Source organism: Schistocerca piceifrons, chromosome 6, assembly GCF_021461385.2.
Source record: "Schistocerca piceifrons isolate TAMUIC-IGC-003096 chromosome 6, iqSchPice1.1, whole genome shotgun sequence".
Classification (NCBI taxonomy): domain Eukaryota; kingdom Metazoa; phylum Arthropoda; class Insecta; order Orthoptera; family Acrididae; genus Schistocerca; species Schistocerca piceifrons.
The window spans coordinates 367405772-367428044 of NC_060143.1; the positions used below are offsets into that span (position 1 = coordinate 367405772).

The 22273-nt window shown below is 37.8% G+C and overlaps 1 protein-coding gene across 1 annotated transcript in view; it reads right to left on the bottom strand.

The window, feature by feature from the left end:
• LOC124802490 (low-density lipoprotein receptor-related protein 1) overlaps window positions 1-22273 on the bottom strand; it is a 735000-nt gene that overhangs the window by 223824 nt on the left and 488903 nt on the right. The window contains exons 28-32 of the mRNA XM_047263305.1: window positions 21990-22217; window positions 17538-17840; window positions 12737-12973; window positions 7651-7824; window positions 5034-5165 (exon numbers count right to left, since the gene is read on the bottom strand). Of these exons, the coding sequence (XP_047119261.1) occupies window positions 5034-5165; window positions 7651-7824; window positions 12737-12973; window positions 17538-17840; window positions 21990-22217 (1074 nt within the window). The remainder of the gene's footprint in view (window positions 1-5033; window positions 5166-7650; window positions 7825-12736; window positions 12974-17537; window positions 17841-21989; window positions 22218-22273) is intronic.

Consider the following 22273-nt stretch of genomic DNA (forward strand, 5'->3'; position numbering starts at 1 on the left):
TATTCATGGAGCTTCTTTCAGATAGTACTTAATTACAGATAACTGCATCATGTGCAAAATGCCTGATGTTACTATTAACGCTGTCTGCAAGGTCATTAATATACAACATGAAAGCAAGGGTCCTAACACACATCCCCTGGGTTGCCTCATCCAACTTGAGTTTCCCTCTTCTTTTGCATTTTTCATATCTTCAACATCTTGTGCTTGTTACATATATACCATTGTTAAATAACTGCCTCATTCTTTTATTACCGTATAATCTACATTTTTAATATCCCGACTTTGTGGCTTTTAATCTGATACACCTCCCTATTTTTTGACAAATTCTATGAATCGAAACTTCTGACTTCCTGCCTGATGAATCTGTTTCTTTCTAGCTCTCTTATCTATTTTTACTCTAAAAAGCCTATTGCCACCTACAATTCAAAAATGGTTTAAGACTGTCACCTCCTATGCAATTACTTTATTATTTGATGAAATTTAGTCAGTTTCTTATTTAGATCCATTTGATCCTAAAATTATTTTACTTTAATGAATAAACATGATACAATTTTACATACACTGGCTGTTCATTTTAACTGAAGTTATTGAAATATCTTGAAAACTACACATCGGATCATAAAAAGTTAGAATTCCAATTTGTTTGTCTTGGAGGGGGACATTCAATGATACCACACTCAACACCCCAGCCCACCCAATACATGGGTGGCTGGGTGTATCTTTGAAATCTTCAATGGGAAGCCCCTTTTTTTATATCAAATTATGATTCTAAGGCAAAATCTGCATATGTTTTGTCTGAAGCATTTTCTTTTTCATTTCACCACAGATGGTGCTGTAATTGGAGGAACAGAAATAGATACACAATCATAAGTTATAAAATGCTACTCAAAGACCCTTGAATATCCAATGGCCCTTCAGATCCCACCGCCATGTTGCGATGATAGGACAGCCCAGTATTTCATAACTTCTAAAAATTGGAAACCCCATTCGCATCTACATCTACATTTATACTCCGCAAGCCACCCAACGGTGTGTGGCGGAGGGCACTTTACGTGCCACTGTCATTACCTCCCTTTTCCTGTTCCAGTCGCGTATGGTTCGCGGGAAGAACGACTGTCTGAAAGCCTCCGTGTGCGCTCTAATCTCTCTAATTTTACATTCGTGATCTCCTCGGGAGGTATAAGTTGGGGGAAGCAATATATTCGATACCTCATCCAGAAACGCACCCTCTCGAAACCTGGACAGCAAGCTACACCGCGATGCAGAGCGCCTCTCTTGCAGAGTCTGCCACTTGACTTTATTAAACATCTCCGTAACGCTATCACGGTTACCAAATAACCCTGTGACGAAACGCGCTGCTCTTCTATGGATCTTCTCTATCTCCTCCGTCAGACCGATATGGTACGGATCCCACACTGATGAGCAATACTCAAGTATAGGTCGAACAAGTGTTTTGTAAGCCACCTCCTTTGTTGATGGACTACATTTTCTAAGCACTCTCCCAATGAATCTCAACCTGGTACCCGCCTTACCAACAATTAATTTTATATGATCATTCCACTTCAAATCGTTCCGCACGCATACTCCCAGATATTTTACAGAAGTAACTGCTACCAGTGTTTGTTCCGCTATCATATAATCATACAATAAAGGATCCTTCTTTCTATGTATTCGCAATACATTACAGTTGTCTATGTTAAGGGTCAGTTGCCACTCCCTGCACCAAGTGCCTATCCGCTGCAGATCTTCCTGCATTTCGCTACAATTTTCTAATGCTGCAACTTCTCTGTATACTACGGCATCATCCGCAAAAAGCCGCATGGAACTTCCGACACTATCTACTAGGTCATTTATATATATTGTGAAAAGCAATGGTCCCATAACACTCCCCTGTGGCACACCAGAGGTTACTTTAACGTCTGTAGACGTCTCTCCATTGATAACAACATGCTGTGTTCTGTTTGCTAAAAACTCTTCAATCCAGCCACACAGCTGGTCTGATATTCCGTAGGCTCTTACTTTGTTTATCAGGCGACAGTGCGGAACTGTATCGAACGCCTTCCGGAAGTCAAGAAAAATAGCATCTACCTGGGAGCCTGTATCTAATATTTTCTGGGTCTCATGAACAAATAAAGCGAGTTGGGTCTCACACAATCGCTGTTTCCGGAATCCATGTTGATTCCTACATTGTTCTATTCCTCCAACATATCGGACAGGGGACACTTGGTGCGTCACTGTGGCCATGTAGCGAACTATGATGTATAATAACTGGCAGTACACTGAGACTGGAGCTCAGATGTTGTGCACAAGTAAAACTGATTGCGGCTCAAAACGTTACGATATGTGCACAGTGTTTATTGCCTGCACACCTACCTATCACATGGAGAACAGTTGTGCAAGTGATTGATGAATATTGCAACCAAAAAAGAAAACGCTGAAATGATCCTGGTTTATGGAGAATGTTGGAGAAATGTTGAGGCTGCTGTTGCCTTGTATGCCAAGTGTCTTCCACAGAAAGTTTGCTCTCATTTGTTCTTTTACAAGGCTGTGAACACCTTTAAGTCAGATGGCAGCAAATAGAACAGCAAAAGGAAATGAAGCAAACATGTACAAGAGAAGCCAGTGAAATAGCCATACTAGCAGCAGTGCACCACAACCGATGGATAAGCGCCTGTCAATGCAATTATACCGTGACTCCAGTACATCTGTAGGTACAGTGAAGAGCCAAAGAAACTGGTACACCTGCCTAATACCGTGTAGGTCCTCTGCGAGCATGCAGAAGTGCCACAAAATGATTTTGCAAAGACTCGACTTGTGTCTGAAGTAATGTTGGAGGGAACTGACACCATGAATCCTGCAGGGCTGTCCATAAATCCATAAGAGTACGAGGGGTTGAAGATCTCTTCTGAACAGAATGCTACATGGCATCCCAGACATGCTCAATAATGTTCATATCTGGGGAGTTTGGTGGCCTGCGGAAGTGTTTAAGCTCAGAGTACTACTGGAGCCATTCTGTAGCAATTCTGGACATGTGGGGTGTTGCATTGTCCTGCTGGAATTTCCCAAGTCCTGCTGACATGCAGGGTCCATGGATTCACAAGGTTGTCTCCATATCCGTACATGTCCATCCGCTCGATACAATTTGAAACAAGACTCTTCTGACCAGGCAACATGTTTCCAGTTGTCAACAGTCCAGTTCAGTGTTGATGGGCCCAGGATTTGTGTTGTGTATTCATCAAGGGTACACGAGTGGGTCTTTAGCTCCAAAAGCCCACATCGAAGATGTTTCATTGAATGGCTCACACACTGACACTTGTTGATGGCCCAGCATTGAAGTCTGCAGCAATTTGTGGAAGGGTTGCACTTCTGTCACGTTGAATGAATCTCTCCAGTCATCATTGGTCCCATTCTTGCAGCATCTTTTTCTGGCTGTAGCAATTTATCAGATTTGATGTTCTACTGGATTCCTGATATTCACAGTTCACTCGTGACACGGTCGTACAGGAAAATCCCTACCTCATCACTACCTCAGAGCTGCTGTGTCCCATCCCTCATGCACCAACTGTAATAAATCATGTTCAAACTCATTTAAATCTTTATAACCTGCCATTGTAGGAGCAGTAACCAATCTAACAACTGTGCCAGACACTTGTCTTATATATGGGTTGCCGACCACAGTACCGTATTCTACCTGTTTACATATCTCTGCATTTGAATATGCATGCTTTTACCAGGCCCTTTGGTGCTTCACTATAGCCACAATATTGCATCACCTTAAGTAACATCCATACCAAGTGTCACTGCATCAAGGATTTCATGGCACTGATTTCCATAAGCGGGTGGTGTTTTATGAATGGGCACATCAACAAATGCAAATAACCCCCATGTTCTTTGCCAAGGACCTATTACTGATGAGTCTACATTCACAAACCATGGTAGCATTAACTGGCACAGTATGCATTACTGGAGTGCAGATAATCCTACTGGTTACGGTAAGTTGGCCATTAAAATCCTTTTTTGGTTAACATATGGGGTGGCATCATGAGGAACAAACTCGCTGGTCCATATTTTATTGACGGCACACTGAATTGATGCAAATACCGAACGGTTTTGGATCAGGAACTACTAGTATTACTGCATGATGTTGCCCTTGACATCTGATAACATATGTGGTTTCAGCCTGACGGCTGCACAGCACATTACACAGTAGATATTAGTCTGTGATTACACTGGCTGGTGGATTGGCAAAGCTGGCCCTGTTACTTGGCCCACTAGGTTGCTGTATTTGACATCACAAGATTTCTTTCTGTGGGGATATTTAAAAGATAAGGTGTGCCAGCAAGTGCCAACATACGGTGATGATATGGTTGACTGCATCAGAAACTCCAGTGCTGACATTCCCACAGATATGCTTCTGCCCTGTGCATGGTCATTTGAAAAGCAGGCCACTAAGTGTTTTGAAGTTGGCAGTATTATGTTTGCACACTTACTCTAACTGGAAAAGTAGAGCAGCATTCGCCTCAAGCCACAGCCACAAGCCTGTATGTCGAGTAGTCCCCTGTTCAATATGTCAGAGGAGTACCAAATTGCAAATTGAGTTTCCCATTAGAAGTTATGAAATACTGGCCTGTCCTATCCTCACAGCATGGAGGTGGGGTCTCATGTGTCATTGGATGCTCAAAGGCCATTGAGTAGCACATCATAAATTATGATTGTGTACCCATTTCTATTCCTCTGATTACAGCACCATCTGTGGCAAAACAAACACTGTGAATTTTGCCACAAAATTATAACCTGCAACAAAAAATGGGGGTTCCCATTGAAGATTTCAATGCTGCCTCACCACTGATGCATAGGGTAGTGGGGGGAAGGGGGGTTCGAGTGTGGTATCATTCAATGTTGCCCTCCAAAACAAACAAACTGGAATTACAACTTTTTTTTATCCAATGTGTAGTTGCCGAGATATTTCATTGTCTTCGGTTACAATGAACATCCTGTATATCTTCAGGTTTACAACTGTTTAGAAGACCAACCTGCATAGAAGTCAATGCTTGTTGCAATTGAAACTCGAGAAATTGGTCCCAGTATATCAGTTGTGTTGTCCTCAGAAAGGAGCATCCCTTTGATTTCTGATGTCATTGAGTAGAACAGAAATTCTTCAATGCCTGGAACATAATATAACCAACATAAACAAATAAGTAAGAATTTCACAAGTTCTCTATATAAGGTACTAAAGATGAAAATCTGTTAAAATTATTTACCTCAAAATTTTCCAATTAATTAAAGGTCACTGGATGTGAAGAGCAACCACTAATAACAGAACTTGATAGTAATACCACGATTTGGAGGAACAGCAGATACATAACTACTATCTGTCCATTATGTACAAATCTGTTTTTCCCTGTTACAATTTTTAGTATATTGTATACAAACAACAGTACAGGAAAGAAGCCTGATATTCCTTGAAAGGACATGAAACATTGACTAAATACTGCACCAAGACTAGCTAACCGGAGAAGAAATATTAGACATGTGTCTAGGTTCAAGACTTAGACTGCCACATTGTTTCAAGCTGTTATAAACATTTGAAACATAATATGCTCTTAGATGTTTAAAAATGTGTAACACACTACATGGCAGGAACATAATTCAACAAGGTGCTGGGTTATAAAAATATTTCATTGTAAACCTTGACATATCTCCTGTACAATGAATCAAACAATTTGAAAATTGTATCTAACGGGATGAATAAATCACTTTGTACATTTTCATTTCATTGCAGTAATATTGCAGAGTCAAGTACGAGTATCTACTGTTTCTTCCTCACTATGGTCTTAGCATCACAGTAGTTTGGCAGAGGATCTTTGGAGTTTGGAGGAAACTAGTGAAAATTTAAAGCGTTATTATTCAGTCTGTGGAATGTGTCAAGGCAGATCAATTAATAAGAACACTGTCTGTGAAAGTATGCATCCAGGACTAAATCCAATTCTGGTAGGCAATTTTAACTAGTAACAAATATTCAACACAGTACATAAACTGCTAAAATCTGCAGATTCAGTTTCAGCAAAAGCACTGAACTGTGGCTAATACAAACTCTCTGCTTTGTTTCTTTTCACATAGCATGGCAGGAAAGCTACTGTGGAGTGCCAAATGTGCCTGGGTTCATGAGTATTACCCTGCTGGCTCATTTTAGAAGAAGGAAGAGTAGGGTTTAACATGCTGTTTGCAATGATGTGGAGATGGAGCACAAACTCAGAATGATGAAGGAAATTAACTGTGTCATTTTCAAAGGTGTTCAGAAGTGGTTATGGGGAAGGGTCTCCATAATGCTCATAAACTACTGCTAAACCTACTGTGGTGGTAATTTCCTATGGGACCAAACTGCTGAGGTCATGGGTCTAAATCTTCTGTCCTAAGGCATCAGTGAACAACAGTATTAGAGGGTCATGTGATCAGCACATGCTGGGCAGACCACTATTTTAAACATAAGGTTCTGAGCAAGAAGAGAGAGGGAGAGGGGAGGGTAGAGGGGGCAAAGAGAGAGAGAGAGAGAGAGAGAGAGAGAGAGAGAGAGAGAGAGCAGGGAGGCAGACAGAACCAATAATTTTTCAGCATTAGCTAAATTTTAAAAAAATAAAGTCTGAGACTAATTGTTGTAACACATTATATGGTGTGGTTTCCAATCAGTTTGTTAATCATAATTGGTACATGAAGCAGAATGCAGTCATACTCTAGTTCAGACACCCTAACATTTTTATTGAGTTATTTAGCATTCGAAATAATTACATTTCATTTTTTCTCCTCTCACGTAGACTAAACCAACAACAAAAATATCCAACATGTCAGTTTCATAAGTTGAAATTACTACACTAAAAAAAGGAGAAAATGTCTTGTTTGATGATCTGAAAACTTTGAATTTATTTTACAAGAAGTGGAGACTCTGACCAAACTTGAGTGACAGAACAGCAACACAACAGCACTATGTGAACTTTTGTCAGGAAAAGATAGAGCACACTCTTCAGTCTAAATACTTTGCCATAAAGCTGGATTGGTCACTGATCTGTATAAAGATTTTAAGAAACACCAAGCAGAAACTCAATAAAAAGAATATTTTGAATAAATTAGCTAGTGCTTCATGGGGAACTGATGCACCTGTTCTCTAGGCCATCCTCCTTGTGCTCTAACATCAATGTACCCAATGATAAGACTGTTTTCCACCTTATTGAACACATGATAGCCATTATAGTAACACTGAAGTTAACTCTTATACCATGGCTGCATAACAGGAGTAACATTGCCAGTAATAAAGGTAGCTACAAATACTTACATCTAAAACTTATAGTTACAACTCACCATATAGTGGAGATGCTGAGTCACAGATAGGCACAACAAAAAGGCTATGAAACAAAGCTTTCAGCCAAACAGGCCTTCATCAGAATTACACAAAATACACACACACACACACACACATTCTGATGGTTTGTTTGGCTGAAAGCTTTGTCTGGCAGCCTTTTGTTCTGCCTACGCAACTAAGCATATCTATTATATGGTGAGTAGCAACTATTCTTTTCATAATATTTTCATTATTCCATCCCAAATTTTCCACTGTTTGCTTATAGTTATAAAATACATATCAGTAATATTACAAACCAACACACTCTTCAGGCCGTTCCGAATGAGCAGTGTATCCAGTAGCACACTTGCAAGCTCGCTCTGTTTCTGACACTGGTAGGCAAAGATGAGCACAACCACCTTTATTATCAGAGCATGGATTTTTGCCGACTTGTTCATTTGGGTCATAGATCCGCAGAGATAAGACATTGGCTGTAATAATGGAAGAAAAATGTTACAAAAAAGTGGGGTGAAACCTTTGTCTTACATGTGAAACTAGTACAGTAACAAAATAAATCAAGTTCAGTCCCATTTCCACCTATATATGAGTGTTCATGTGCCCTTAAGAATAATATTATCATGTTTCAGCTCCTATTGATGAACCCTCCTCCCCATATTAATGCCTCAACTACTCAAATATCTACTTAGCAGTCTCTTTGTGCATTTCATTGTTTCTATTCCACCAGTATTTTCCTGTTTTGTACTGACGTATAGAATTTTGTATCATTATTATTATTCTTGCTAGAATATACTATTGAATTTGTAGTTTCTGTCATATGAACTACTACTTGCAAGGTGCAGGAAAAACACTTACACAAACAAATGACTTACAAACGTCATCATTACATCCATCTTAAGAAATGGCACAATAGGAACAAGTGGGACTATTAAGGGACTAAGTAGGATAGTTACTTGGTGCTACTTGGCAAAGGAGACACACCACGGCAAGATAGAAAATGAATATCCAACAACACACAAGATTTGAAAATGCAAAAAATTACAAATAGAATTAATGACAGTTGGCACGTCAAGAGATGAAGAAAATAAGTACTTCGACATAAATGGAAAACAATCAGAACAAAATTATGATGTAAAGCAAACAGAAATAGAATTCAATAAAATAGGGGGAAAAATTCATGAGAATAGCTAAAATCATGTAATATACTATTCCAAAAGAATTATTTTTGGAGAAAATATTCAAGTCCAACAAGCAGGAGAATAATATTTCAAATTAAAAAGCTAATGGTGATTAATGAACTGCAAACAGCCACTGTTACCTGTTAATTTGTCACCATGAAAAACAAGCAGGAATTTTGCCCCATTTCATAGATATTTGCCTAGATGAGAAAACTGAAATTACCTATAATATGAAATATTACTGTATCTCATTGCTACCTATCGGGACCCCTCGGAGAGCATTAAAGATAAACACCAGTCCTAATTGTCCAATTGTAAAGTGACCTGTTTCCAAATTACATACAAAAGTAACCACTATTTCATTATACATATAATTCGAAAACGATGCTTTGCTGATTAACATTGTTCTTATGTGAGAAACATAATATAAATGTGAAATTAATACTGTAACTAATCGAAAGAAATGTAGCACATGGTCAGGATGTACCAGTAAACCTATCATTATAAAATTACTGCAGTAATTTAAATAGAACATATAAATAAAGCACGTTAATTGAATCTGCAATATATGTTAGCACTAAAATTCAGGCACTAGTTGATTTGTTACAAACAAATTTAGAAATGTAATTGTTACCTGTAACATAATTGGTCAGAAAATGTTATATTAACTCATAACTAAGTTGAAAATAGGTTCACCTTGTTCAGCACTGAGATTTTAAATTTTTAGCAATGTGTAGCTCATATTCGGTTTAACTTTTAATTGTGATTTTACATAAAATTGTAAATTTCATAGTAGGTAATTGTTAACAAAAGTATAAATAGAGGTCACGCAGACGCCTTGGGGCACTCGTTTTTTGGCTAGGGTTGCGAGCAAATGTATTGTATGCTCACTCGTTTGTTGATTGTTGGGAACTCTGTGTCGTTTGATGTCAACTTTGGGTACATGTGATGTAACCGGTACAGTTCACCAGGCTCGGACACCAGAGTCCTGGAAATATATTGGTATTAAAACTGCACTGTACTTTGGAATTTATTTGGGAGTCTTCTGCAATCCTTTTCATAGGCTGCACAGTGACGAGACATGAATCCAGGAATTTTGCAAAACCCCGAGAACTAAACAACTCTCAATGTTGGTAGAATTGACATGAAAACAACAGCGCATCGACTGGGCATTTCACTCAAAACATTTGCAACGCGGAGGTGGGAAAATATAAACATCTCAAATTCAAAGCAATTACTTTGACCTTACATTTCCTTACTTAAAGATAGATTCAATTGGATTGGTGTTCTTATAGTGAATAAGAAAAACAATAATGCGGAAAGGACAGACTGTTACTCACCACAGAGGAGGAACTGAGTAACAGAAAGGTACAATGCAAAAGTATGCTAGAAATATTTAAGCTTACAAACAAACCCCTTCCTAAGTAGAAAACTCAAATACATTCACACAAGCATAAGTCACACACACATGGCCACTGTCTATGGACAATAACGGCTGGAGACAGTGGCCATGTGCATTTTGAGTTATGCTTCTGTGAATGGGTGTCTCTGGTCTATTTCTGAGGAAGAACTTCGTCTGAAACTTTAAATATTTATAACATTCTTTTTCATTGTGCATGTCCATGACTCAACACCCCCTCTGTGTAGTGAGAAGTAATCTATCCTTTCCATATTATTGTTATTACACCTTGGAATTTCCATTGTTTGAATAAGCAAAACATGTAGAACTGCTTAATTTTAGGGATCGCAACAATAAACAGAGATTAACAGTTAACTGAGAGTAATAGAATAAAAGCCACTGAAAAATGAAAAGAACTTTTATTTTTAAGATATGTCTGTATTGTACAACTTAAGAAAACTGGAGACTTAAATTTCTTCTAGTTATTTAGTTAACCCCAGCAAAGACAGTGATTCTGAGGCAAAAAGACAGTGAATGATAACAGAGAACAGAAGAATCTGCAAAAAATCAACTAATTCTAAAATCTTTGTTGACAGAAGTGAATGACTAAACACGGAAATTTGTGAAGCTTAATATAATCCTAAAACATGAAATTATTCCATCATAAACATGGTTTTACCTACATCTTGGACCCCTTTACTTATATACCACTTTTTCAGATTAACAACAAAAATAATCAGTTTTTGACAATGTAATGTCATTGGACAGATAAAAAATCTACTTACCAGGACAACACACATATAAAAAAGGTATTATGTATGCAAGCTTTCGGAGCCAGTGGCTCCTTCCTCTGGCAGAAGAGTTGAAGGGAAAGGCACAGGGGTTGAAGGAAAACGACTGGAGAGGTTTAGGACAAGGGGTAGAGTTCGGTAAAGTCACCCAGAACCTCAGGTCAGGGGAGACGTACTGGACAGGATGAGAAGGAAAGACTAATTGTTGAGGACTGCACCAAATGAGATTTGTAAACCTGAGAACTTGAAGGTGGAAGACTAGATAATATGCAAGAGATTACCGCTAAAACAATGGGCGTGAGTTAACAAGAGTGAAAAGCTCAATGCATAGTATGCATTAGAGGTGTGGTGGGAAGGGGCAAGGAGGGAGGCAGAGTTCTGAGAAACTGGCGCCTGGGGGAAAATAAAAATGCCACACGTGGTGAAACAGGCAACGAGGTCCTGACTATCATCTTGTAGACATGCTCTGCAACAGGATTTTGTGTGTTGCCAGTATACACCCTGTGCCTATGGCCATTCAGCTTAACTGATAACTTGGTGATAGTCACGCTGATGTGAAAGTCTGGCTCTGAAAGTACTCTATCTGTACTGCACATCATTCTAAACTTATCTGACTGTTAGCAGTGTCCTATCATATATACACTTTATAAGCACATATCACAGTGTCATAACTTTAATAGTTTCAAAATTTGCACTGTAATTTTAAGATCTTATTGTACAAGATGTAATCAGAAAATTTGTGATTAAAAGTCTAGGAAGTGAAGATCATCAATGATCTTAAAATGATGGTGAAACATAGCATAAACCAAGATACTGATTTCCTTAACTTTGGAACTAATCTTCTCATTCTAGATGGGATCAAAGTGATAAGCTGCTTGAAAGCCGTCAAGGACCTTCAATTGTATAATCTTTGCAGTTCATGACCATAGTGAAGGAGATTTGGAGAAAATGATATCAGCTTTGTTTTCAAGGTCCTAAATGGTTATTCATTCCATAACTATTGTGTGTTTCACTGAGAAGGGATCTTAGGAAGGAAGTTGGAATCAATTTGGAGGTGAGGAATTCCTGGAAGATTATCAGCATATGGCTGGGGTACAGGAGCAAGAATCACATTTGGAATGGGTTGGAACTCTAGGACACAAGATTTTATCCATGATTTCACTTGACTGCAGTCTATAGGCTGGGTGATAAAGAAATGCTTTCACTGAAGAATATGAGTGCCGTAAAGCAATTCCTTTACGACTCCCTCATAACTGAACCTGTGTTTTAAGCAAAAGGTGAGAACTTTTGAGACAACTGAGACTTCTAAATGGGTCAGGCTTTTCAGAAGATGACCATGTTGAAAGTCTGAGAGGGTATTCAGGAGCAGTGTATTTTCTGGGGGTGGAAGAGGCTTCTAGAGATGTGGGAGATGGAGAAGGTGAACAACACAGGTCTGACGGCTGCAACTGGTTGACACAGGGGTTGTTTGGTACTGACATATGTAGCTGAGATATCTGTTGGGAATGTTGTTTCAGCTGCAAGTGTGTGTGTGTGTGTGTGTGTGTGTGTGTGTGTGTGTGTTTGTAGTTAAAATACAAAATGTGAGGTAGCTCAGAAGCTAGTAATGTCTCTACAGTGTTCTGTTTCTGTGCAGCATGGATCAATTGTTTACAATTACTAGTATGTAGTTGTCCTTCCTTATTTTTGCTTATTGTTTCCATTTTGGAAATGTAATAATAATGTACCACAGAAACTTATGTTCCAATTATGTATTTCCTTTGCTACATCACTTGACTGTTCATTTTTCCTGCATGCTATTTGAGAGTAGAATGGCAGAGAAATACACTGAAAGAGTTATGATAAACCCTCTGCCAGGCAATTAAGTGTGAGTCATGTAGATGTAGATGTGAAGCATTGGAGAGAAGGTTTAAAGATATGAATAAGATTACAGGAATGAAGATAAGGTATCAGGACAATTACAAGATCCATATTATTTTATAAAGAAAGTGTCACTGATAAACAAATGTAAACTCACCAGTATTACTACGCAATATAACATCATCCAAGCCAGTTGTCTTATTTGCTATATGGATTGCTGCATCGTCTTGATTTGCGTAGTAGATGAGACCATGGTAGATCACAAGAGCTGACTTCTGTCCTGGTTGTAGCTGAATGGTTTCCACAGATTCAGTCTTAAAATCGTAATACTGAACAGAATGTGTCATAATATTGACCCAGTACAGTCTCCAGTCTGCCAAATCCATTGCAAGACCTAGTGAAATAAAGTTTGGCTGTAATTTACAATTTCTGTTGCTTTCTGAACATATTAAATCTCAGGATAACAATAATAATACACACTTACTCATACAATAACCTCTTTCCATGACAATATTCGTTCCACTCAACTGATTTTACAAATCTTTGCAGTCTCTGACAGAATCACAGTGTCATCTGCAAACCTTGCAGTTTTTATTTCTTCCCCCTGAACTTCAGTTCCCTTCCCAAATTTCTCTTTGGTTTTCTTTACTGCATGCTCAATGTAGAGATTGAATAACATGGGGGAAAAGCTACAACTCTTGTCACACTCACTTCTCAACTACAGTCACTCTTTGACTCTTATGACTGCAGTATAATTTCTACAAAAGTTGTAGAGAAACAACTCTCACAGTACATTATCCCTGAACTTTCCCTCACAGAACTTTCAAAATTTCAAAGAGTGTACTCCAGTCAACATTGTGAAAGACTTTTTCTAAATCCACAAATACTGTGATGATTTTTTAAAATCCATCTTCTTTTCTGAAAGTATCTGTCTGGAGTGTAGCCTTGTATGGAAGTGAAATGTGGAAGATAAATGGTACAGACAACAAGAAAACAGAAACTTCTGAAATGTGGTGCTACAAAAGAATGCTGAAGATTAGAGAGTAGAGGTACTGAATCAAACTGGTGAGAAAAGAAATTTATGCCACAATTCAACAAGAAGGAGGGATTGATGGATAGGATACCCAATGATGCATGAAGAAATCATCAATTTCATACGGAGGGAAGTGTGGGGAGTAAAAACTGATGACGGAGACCAGAATTTGACTTGAGTAAGCAGATTCAAGTGAATATAGGTTAAAATAGCAATCAATCTTGATCACAAGGATTTATTAAAATTAATCACACATCCAAACGGTAATCAGTTTCAATTTTATCAAAAATCATCTTCAGACCATGTCTCACCAGATGGTGAGCACTTACCAGTGGTGTCCCGCAACACTTATCAATGCTCCAGCTGTCATCTCTGTTCACTGCCTGATGAGACATGGTCTGAAGATGAGTTTTGGTAAAATTGAAGGTGATTACCATTTGGATGTGTGATTATTAATTTTAATACATCCTTGTGATCAGGACCGATTAGTATTTTAGCTGTCTATAGATCACTGATTTTTTCCAGTACTATTTTCAGAAGTTATGAACAGAGGTTGCAACAGCTATGCAGAGATGATGAGGCTCACACAGGATCCCACCACGGAGAAACTTTCACTGAGTGCCCAGAAACCACACTTAGCCTTTGAGTTGTGAACCACTAAAACAAAAACTCATTTTCTTGGTTGAGAATGCACACATCATACCATCATTAAAGTCTCACTATTAACTTCCCACGCATTTATTATTACTATTTTGTATTGCCCATGAGAAACAATTTATAATATACAAATATGTCCAGAATTAGAATGAGAATTCTATATCCATTCACATGTGGGGGAATGGACAGTTATGCCAAAACTGAAGTTAGTAGAATGCCCGAACATATACAGTTAACGTTAATTTCTTGGCACGAGTGTTTCACGCCTGTGTATGTGACTTTATGATTATATATATTCTTTACGGATAAAAGGTTTTATGCTGTACGTTACTGAACTGAGTTAGACACTCAGTTAAAAGATCTTTATTGGAAGGTAATTGTAGTTCTCAGTAAACAAAATAGTGAAAAGACCCGTTTCATAAACAAGTTGATGGTGTTGCCTGAAAAATGTGTCACCACAAGGAAGCATATTAACCCCTGCTCTTTATAGCATATATGCTAATGAGCAACAACTTCCAGACTGTGCCAGAATTATGAAAAAGATCTGGCACTGGCAACTCACACTAAGTTCTTTGAAGACATGGAGGTTTACCTAACAGATACTTCAAAGAAGATAAGTATTTATTATAATAGTAATCAAGTTTGCCCAAGCCTGTGTTCATCTTAAATACAGATAGGCACATCATAAACTCAGTGTCTCATGGCTAAGAGTACAAATAGAAGATACACCACACCCAAAATATTTAGGTCTCACAGTTGATTGCATCTTGATATACAGCAGGACTGCCATAACACAAAGGTGGAAGAGGAATTATCTTTAGGAATATAGTTGGTAATACATGGGGATATCATCCACTAACAACATTATAATAACATAACAACATTTTTTTTTGTTATTATAATGTTGTTAGTGGATGATATCCCCATAACATAACAACATTATAGATTCAGAAGGATGTAGGTTGCAGTAGGTACTGGGAGATGAAGAAGCTTGCACAGGATAGAGTAGCATGGAGAGCTGCATCAAACCAGTCTTAGGACTGAAGACCATAACAACAACAACAACATTATAAATCTGCTACTCCATGGCAGAATACATATTCCCTGTCTGGTGCATGTCTGCCCATGCCAAAGAGATCAACAAAGCACTGAGTGAGATGTGCAGGTTTATTACCTGATGTTTGCACCACTACACCACTTGTCAAGGTATATCAACTGGTATAGATATTGCTCCTCCAGATATCCATTGTGAGGTTTCCATCACTGTGGAAAGCTCAAATCTGGCCACCAAATCTAGCCACCCATTACATGATTATGCATCAACTCCCCGGGGATTAAGGTCCATGAAAGTCTTACGTAAACCACAATCATCTTAGAAATGATTCCATCTACAGCAAGAACAGAAATAGGGAATTTATCAGCTGTAAAAGATCCTCTTTGGCCTCAAACCACTGAAAATCAAGAGAAGTGGACTACTGCTTGTTGTGTGCTGTCAGTTATCTATGATCTGGAATCTGAAGGTCCAAATGTAATTTGCAAAAATTGGTCTCTCCAATGACAACTATCAGCCATAACTACAGAGAAGTGCAAATATGGCACACTTGCCCACTTGCTCTGTCCTGCACCAAGCACTAATGCAGATTTACTTCTGGTCTGTCCAAAATTTTGCAGGATACCTTACTTTAAGTCATCCATGGTGAAATCTTGCATGCTCCTAAACCTGGTCATGCTTACTTTAGGTAGTTTGTAGTTTTTCCCTTTGTATTTATACTTCTGATAGGACTTTTTTTAAAGAAAGGAGAAGGAAGAAACCACACAAACTTTTACACAATTTTTTTCCTCTTCATACTGATTTCCAGAATACGCTAACAATCTCTGTTCTCCCACGTACATCTGGTAGCTACAATTCCCTACAGGCACAGCAAAGCATAAGCTGTTCATTTTCCTTCACCAATTGAGATATCAATACACCAGACATGAACTACTACTCTTATGATATCTTGAAATTAGATGCTCTTGTTTCAACAAACTGAAAAAATATGTTAAATCCTCACTGACCTCTTTCATAGCAGATTGACTGTCACAAAAGTCTTTCAACAATATCATCATATGCCAAGCACATTCACTGAACATCTTCACAAGGTCAGCATGTTAATTACTGGATCTGGCAATATGGATGGCAGAGGGTCGCCAGATTCACTTCCTGTCAAAGTACTTTTCCCTCCTGGAACAAAATTTGGGTACCCCAACTGTCTGCATGTAGTGTTATCCAAAATGCCAGTGTGTGAACGTTTTCTAAATGCTGGTGAATTGTGTAACTGACAGACACACTGATATCAGCTCAGTATTCACTGAGTTGGATGTGGGAAACCATCTTAAAAAATGGTATTCAGGCTGGATGGTACACTGGTCCTTGTCATTAATCTGATGGGCTGATACATTCAATCTGGAGCCAGTGTTGCTGCCTGAATTCTGGAAGCAACATACTAATGCGGGTAGCTACTTGGTGGGTTAACTGGATTATATATATGCAAAATTTTCAGTTACTAAGGAAAAGTAAGAACTGACTGACAGAACACTGAAGGAAGGTGAAAAGACACAGTCGAAAAAAGAGGAAAAATGACATGACAGAAGAAAATAACTATCTTTTTTTAGCAATGATAGCATCAGAATTTTATTTATCTGTATAAATAAACCAAGGGAAAAAACACTGTAACTTGCTACATCTTTTTTCTTTAATGAATGGTTTATTTTTTTGCAATTAAATTAAGGCTGGCACCTCAAGATGGTTAGGTACGAGGAAAATTAAAGTATTTGTGCAACAAAAAATGTGACTGGCTCTCACATTTATTCTCATTGGTCATTTCTATGAATTAAGCATACATATATATTCTCCCATGTCACCCAGTGTGTAGTATCATTAATAGTTTGTAATTTCATTTATTTTTCATTTCTTTTCAAAAGTGTTTTATATGAAAGAAATACAGACTGCATGCCATTTCATACATGTCAACAGTTACAGAAGTTGATGATGTACATGAAGATTTGCAGAGAGAATTAATATTATTGTATGAACTAAATGTCTTATTTACTTGACTGAATTAGTATCCTTTACAATTATCAACTAAAGACTAAGAACACAAATAATGAACAAAGAGTAAATATGTCCATAGGCCTATCTCTGAAAACTAGAAACTTTGTCCTTAAGCAGAATGAAACTAAATGCAAACATGCAAAACTTTTTAAATAGAAGTAATTATTAACTTACTTTGAGGTGACACAAGCAGTGGATTTTCCCGTTGGGTAACAATCATTTTCCTTTCACTGCCATCCATACGGCTGCTTTCAATTACATACTGACTATCTTGCATATGACTCCAATACAAGCCACCTCGTAAAGGATCCACAGCAAGAGAACGTATTTGAAAGACATCATCTGGTCCAACCACAGCAGAAATATATTCTCCTTCAAGGTTGCATACTAGTATGTAGTTATAGACAGCACCCCATGAACTTACAAACATATTTCCAGAAATCCAGTCAATGGCTAAACCTGTAGGCTGTTCAATACCTTGGAAAAATTCAGAGTTGTGAATTATTTATTTGATACTTTTCTAAGTTACAATATAGTCTAGAAATGGAAACTCAAAAATTTCCAGTAAGATTTTGTTACATATAAATCTAAAAAATAAGAAGACATTTCTTCAATTAAAAATGAAGACACAATGAATAGCGTCAATACTTGAACCAACCTAAAATCCACCCACATTGAAACAATGAGAGGCTAATGTACACAAACTAGGAAAATATATTAATATTAATGTATTTTTCTCTTAACGAACCAAAGAACAAAGCCAAAGTGCTTCATTTATTCTTGTGCTGATAGCTAGTAAGTAGGTACTTGTACTTAATTTTTTTTAACTACCACATATTCATTGATACTGTCATTTATTCCTTAAAATGTCATTTATTTCTTCCAATGATTTTATATACTCATTTAATCTTCATCTTACTTGTGCTTAAATTTTTTACATATATGAGACACTATATACCAAGGAAATTAAAAAGAGATTTTCTGTTAATATGTTCACAACAGACATAAGTCCTTCTAAGAAAGTAAATGAGTCAAAATTAGGATAGAAAGCAAGCTAGATAATATAGCAAACACAACTTTACAAAGGATTATGAGAAACCTGAAAGCAAGAAATTGGTGCTGTTATTTCAAGCCCCATATGCAAACAACATTGTAGTAATCATAATTTATTGGGGGAAAATAAGTGAACAAAAACTGCAATGAAAATAATACTTTGAGCTTGCAATTTATATTACAACAAGAAGAAAATACACAACTATGCAGTGTTGGTCTGAACAATAACACAGCATCCTTTGAACAATATCCACAGAAATCTGCTTATGGGCCCAATTCATGAATTCTGACTTACCAAACTAAGAGCAGTAGTTCAGTATTATTTAGTCATTTCTTAGCTATCTATGATTAACTTTTAACCCTAACAGGTGAAACTAAAAATAAAGAGAAAAGAAGAAAAAGATTATGTTTATGATGGATGATGTTGATAATGACATTAAATGAAGTTGGACAATGACAGTAAAGAAAGTACATGTGATTTTGATGAGACATACAAGCATCTGGAAACAAAATCCTCATGTGGTGAACAACATATATTCTATAACCATGAAAGTAAAGTGAGAAGTCATTAAGTAGGTCCTTAATTACAGATGGAAACTGTTTGCAACATTGCAAAACTCTGAGTGATGAATCACTTCTGCTTGTCAATCAGTCTCATCAAAGTTAAAAGTGAAATATTCGGAGAGTGGGTTGTGTGAAAAGGTTCAAAATTAACCTGTGAAGTTCACTGTTATGTTTGACAAATGTCACACACTGGCATGGGTGATAAGTAAACTACAGACCCCCTGTCACCTTATAGAGCTATAGGAGCATTGAATTAAATGATCCTGTGACATTATGGTTCTGGAGGCTCCATTTGGAGTTGTTCGACTGTCTGCTGCAAGTCTCTTTAGTGACACCACTTCGGCAATATTCATGTCAATAAAGAGGAGATGAAATGGGGGTTGGGCTGTTTGGGGTAAGAGACCAAACAGCGAGGTATCGGTCTCGTCGGATTAGGGAAGGACGGGGAAGGAAGTCGGCCGCGCTCTTTCAAAGGGGGACCATCCTGGCATTTGCCTGGAGCGATTTAGGCAAATCACGGAAAACCTAAATCAGGATGGCCGGACGTGGGATTGAAACGTCGTCCTCCCGAATGTGAGTCCAGTGTGCTGGAGATGAAATGATTAGGACAATGCAAACACCCTGTCTCCAAGCAAAGAACATGTTTGACCCAGCTGGGAACCAAACATGGGACCCTGAGATCTAGAAGCAACAATGCTAACCACTAGATCACGAGCTCCGGACTTTTGAGGGTATCATAACCACATGTAGCCCACAATATGTGCTTGCTATCATTTATTTCAGCAAAGGTCTAGTCACCTCAAAGAATACCAGCAACACAATTCTCCAAATTGTGAAGTGTATTATCTTTGGCTATTTTTGTTTATTTGTGAGATTCTTGTAAGTGAATGGTAATAATTACAGTGACAGGGTACAAACAATGAACACCAAAGCTGTGATGAAAGAGAAGAAAATTATGAAACTGTTAACATGAATGTTCCTCACAGCAAGACAGAGCTCAGATTGCAACAGAACAGCTTTAATATAGTTGGGGCATGGAGGGGGTGGGGATGGTGGAAGAGAGGGAGGGTGGGAGGGAGGGAGGAGGGAGAGGGGGGGTGGGAGGGAGGGAGGGAGGGAGAGGGAGAGGGAGAGAGAGAGAGAGAGAGAGAGAGAGAGAGAGAGAGAGAGAGAGATAGTATACTGTCAAGAGTCACATTAAAGTTGACATCGTATACCGCCTTGCAAATGTTGGTGTTTGTTTCATCAGGGAGAAACCTTGAAAAATATATCCATGTAAATGCATAGTATCTTGTTAAAATCATATGGTAGGCTCAACAGCTCATGCTAGTTTCACGGACCAATTCCACTGAAGTTAGCATGATCTGCTGTTTCTACCTCTTGGTTTGGATACACTGTAATTATGTGATTATTTTTCCAGTTGTTTCTCTGATAAAAAGTGATGCACATTATGACAACTTGGATGTGATTGGTGCAAGTGCAAGATTCTTGATGATAGCATAGTTTTGAACAGTGGTTGAATAACAGATCATCTGCAAATAGCTTAAACATGTTGTTTTCAACAAGGTGTCAGAATATCGGTCGGACTTTGAATAATAAAATGTAATTACTACAAAAACATAATTTAGAAAAAACCCACTTCAGCAAGAAGAAAAGCAGGAAACTTTACTCATTCATTATTTAAAAAATATCAGTTTACCAATATCTCACAATGTGCAACAGACTGTTTATATGAGAGCATCCAATTACGTGGTTACTTCAAATTAAAAAATAATCCTCTTTCTGCAGAATAGCTGTAAAAAAGTAATATGCATGTTTCATTACACCATACATTAGCCATTCAACTCTAATGCATCCTACACTTGCTGAAAAGTATACTTTGAAGAATGCACATAGTGGATAGGAAAAATTGGATTGTTCCAGCAATGATTAATTGGCTTTAAATCAGATAATTAAAGAGGTAGAGAAGTACTGAAAATGTCTTGTTGTGTCCTTTCAACTACTTATAGGCATGTCTAGCACATTTGGAACATCAATACAACACTGTAAAGTTCTGGGTACAAATAAAATTGACATGTTGAGTGGTTGATATGCACACAAATGACATTTACATTCTTACGAAGTTTTAAAACAACGCCCCAAAACACACACACACATTTCATCCCTCCCCCAATCTGCTAACTCCAAGGGAGGACACATCTGAAGATTAATGACAATTGTTTATTTATACGGCTTATGGCTACTCCATGCCCCAAAAGTAAGGTGAGTGGTGGCCTTCAGTCCTTCATCCATTTGGGATATCATATTATCTTGCTGGAAGATGCCTCCCGTATTGGGAAAACCATCAGTATGTATGACTGTATGTTACTAGCAAGGTTAATTTAAACCCAAAACAACTGTGTGTGGTGGAATGGGTGCCACGAATCCATTCACTGGATCATGACAGCAATAACAGAGTTTTTTCATGCAAACGTTGTTCTCTGGTACTTCTCATATGTAAAATAACATATAGCTGTTTCAAGGAAAAGAAAAGAGCACTCTTAAAATGAAGTTACCTTTTATTAAACAAAGATGTGATATTATTTTCACACAGCTAAACACATTGAAGGCTTTACTATTGCTAGATCTTTATTAGGGTATGCAATGTCGATTCAGTTCCTCTGAGGACCTACAATCTGAAGTGCAGGCTGTACTGTCATTTTGAGAACCTTTTTGGTAACCCAGTGGTTTATTCTGATTGTGTTTCTAGTTGGTTCATTTTTCTCACAATGGCTCATGCTTACTTCTCACAATAATTAACTGTGATGCTTAAAATTACAACATTGGTTATTTAAAAAATGTTACTCTTGAATAAATAAATATTTTATAATAGCAGTTCACAAATTATATTGGATCAGAAACATGACCACATTTCATCAAGAAGCCATTAAAATCCCATTTTGCAACAATTATAAATCATCCCTTTTATTTGCAAGGAAACAGGCAAAGTTTTTACTCAATATAGCTTACCTTTGTCTATGATCCTCTCTGTTTCTCCACCAACCAAACCACTTCGCTTCACTTCATTGACTTGAATATCTGTCCAGTAAATCTTGCGTAATTTAATGCTGTAATCTAGTTGTGAAGGTGACAGGACCTGTGGTAAGCTGATTGTCGGTATTGTATGATAGTACGGCATGCCGAGATCCACTCCACGGATCTCGCTAGTGCGGGAGAATAGTAGCACCTGCTCATTGACTGCAACACACAGAAAGGGGACGCCACACACACAAACATAACGCCGAAAAGATTAG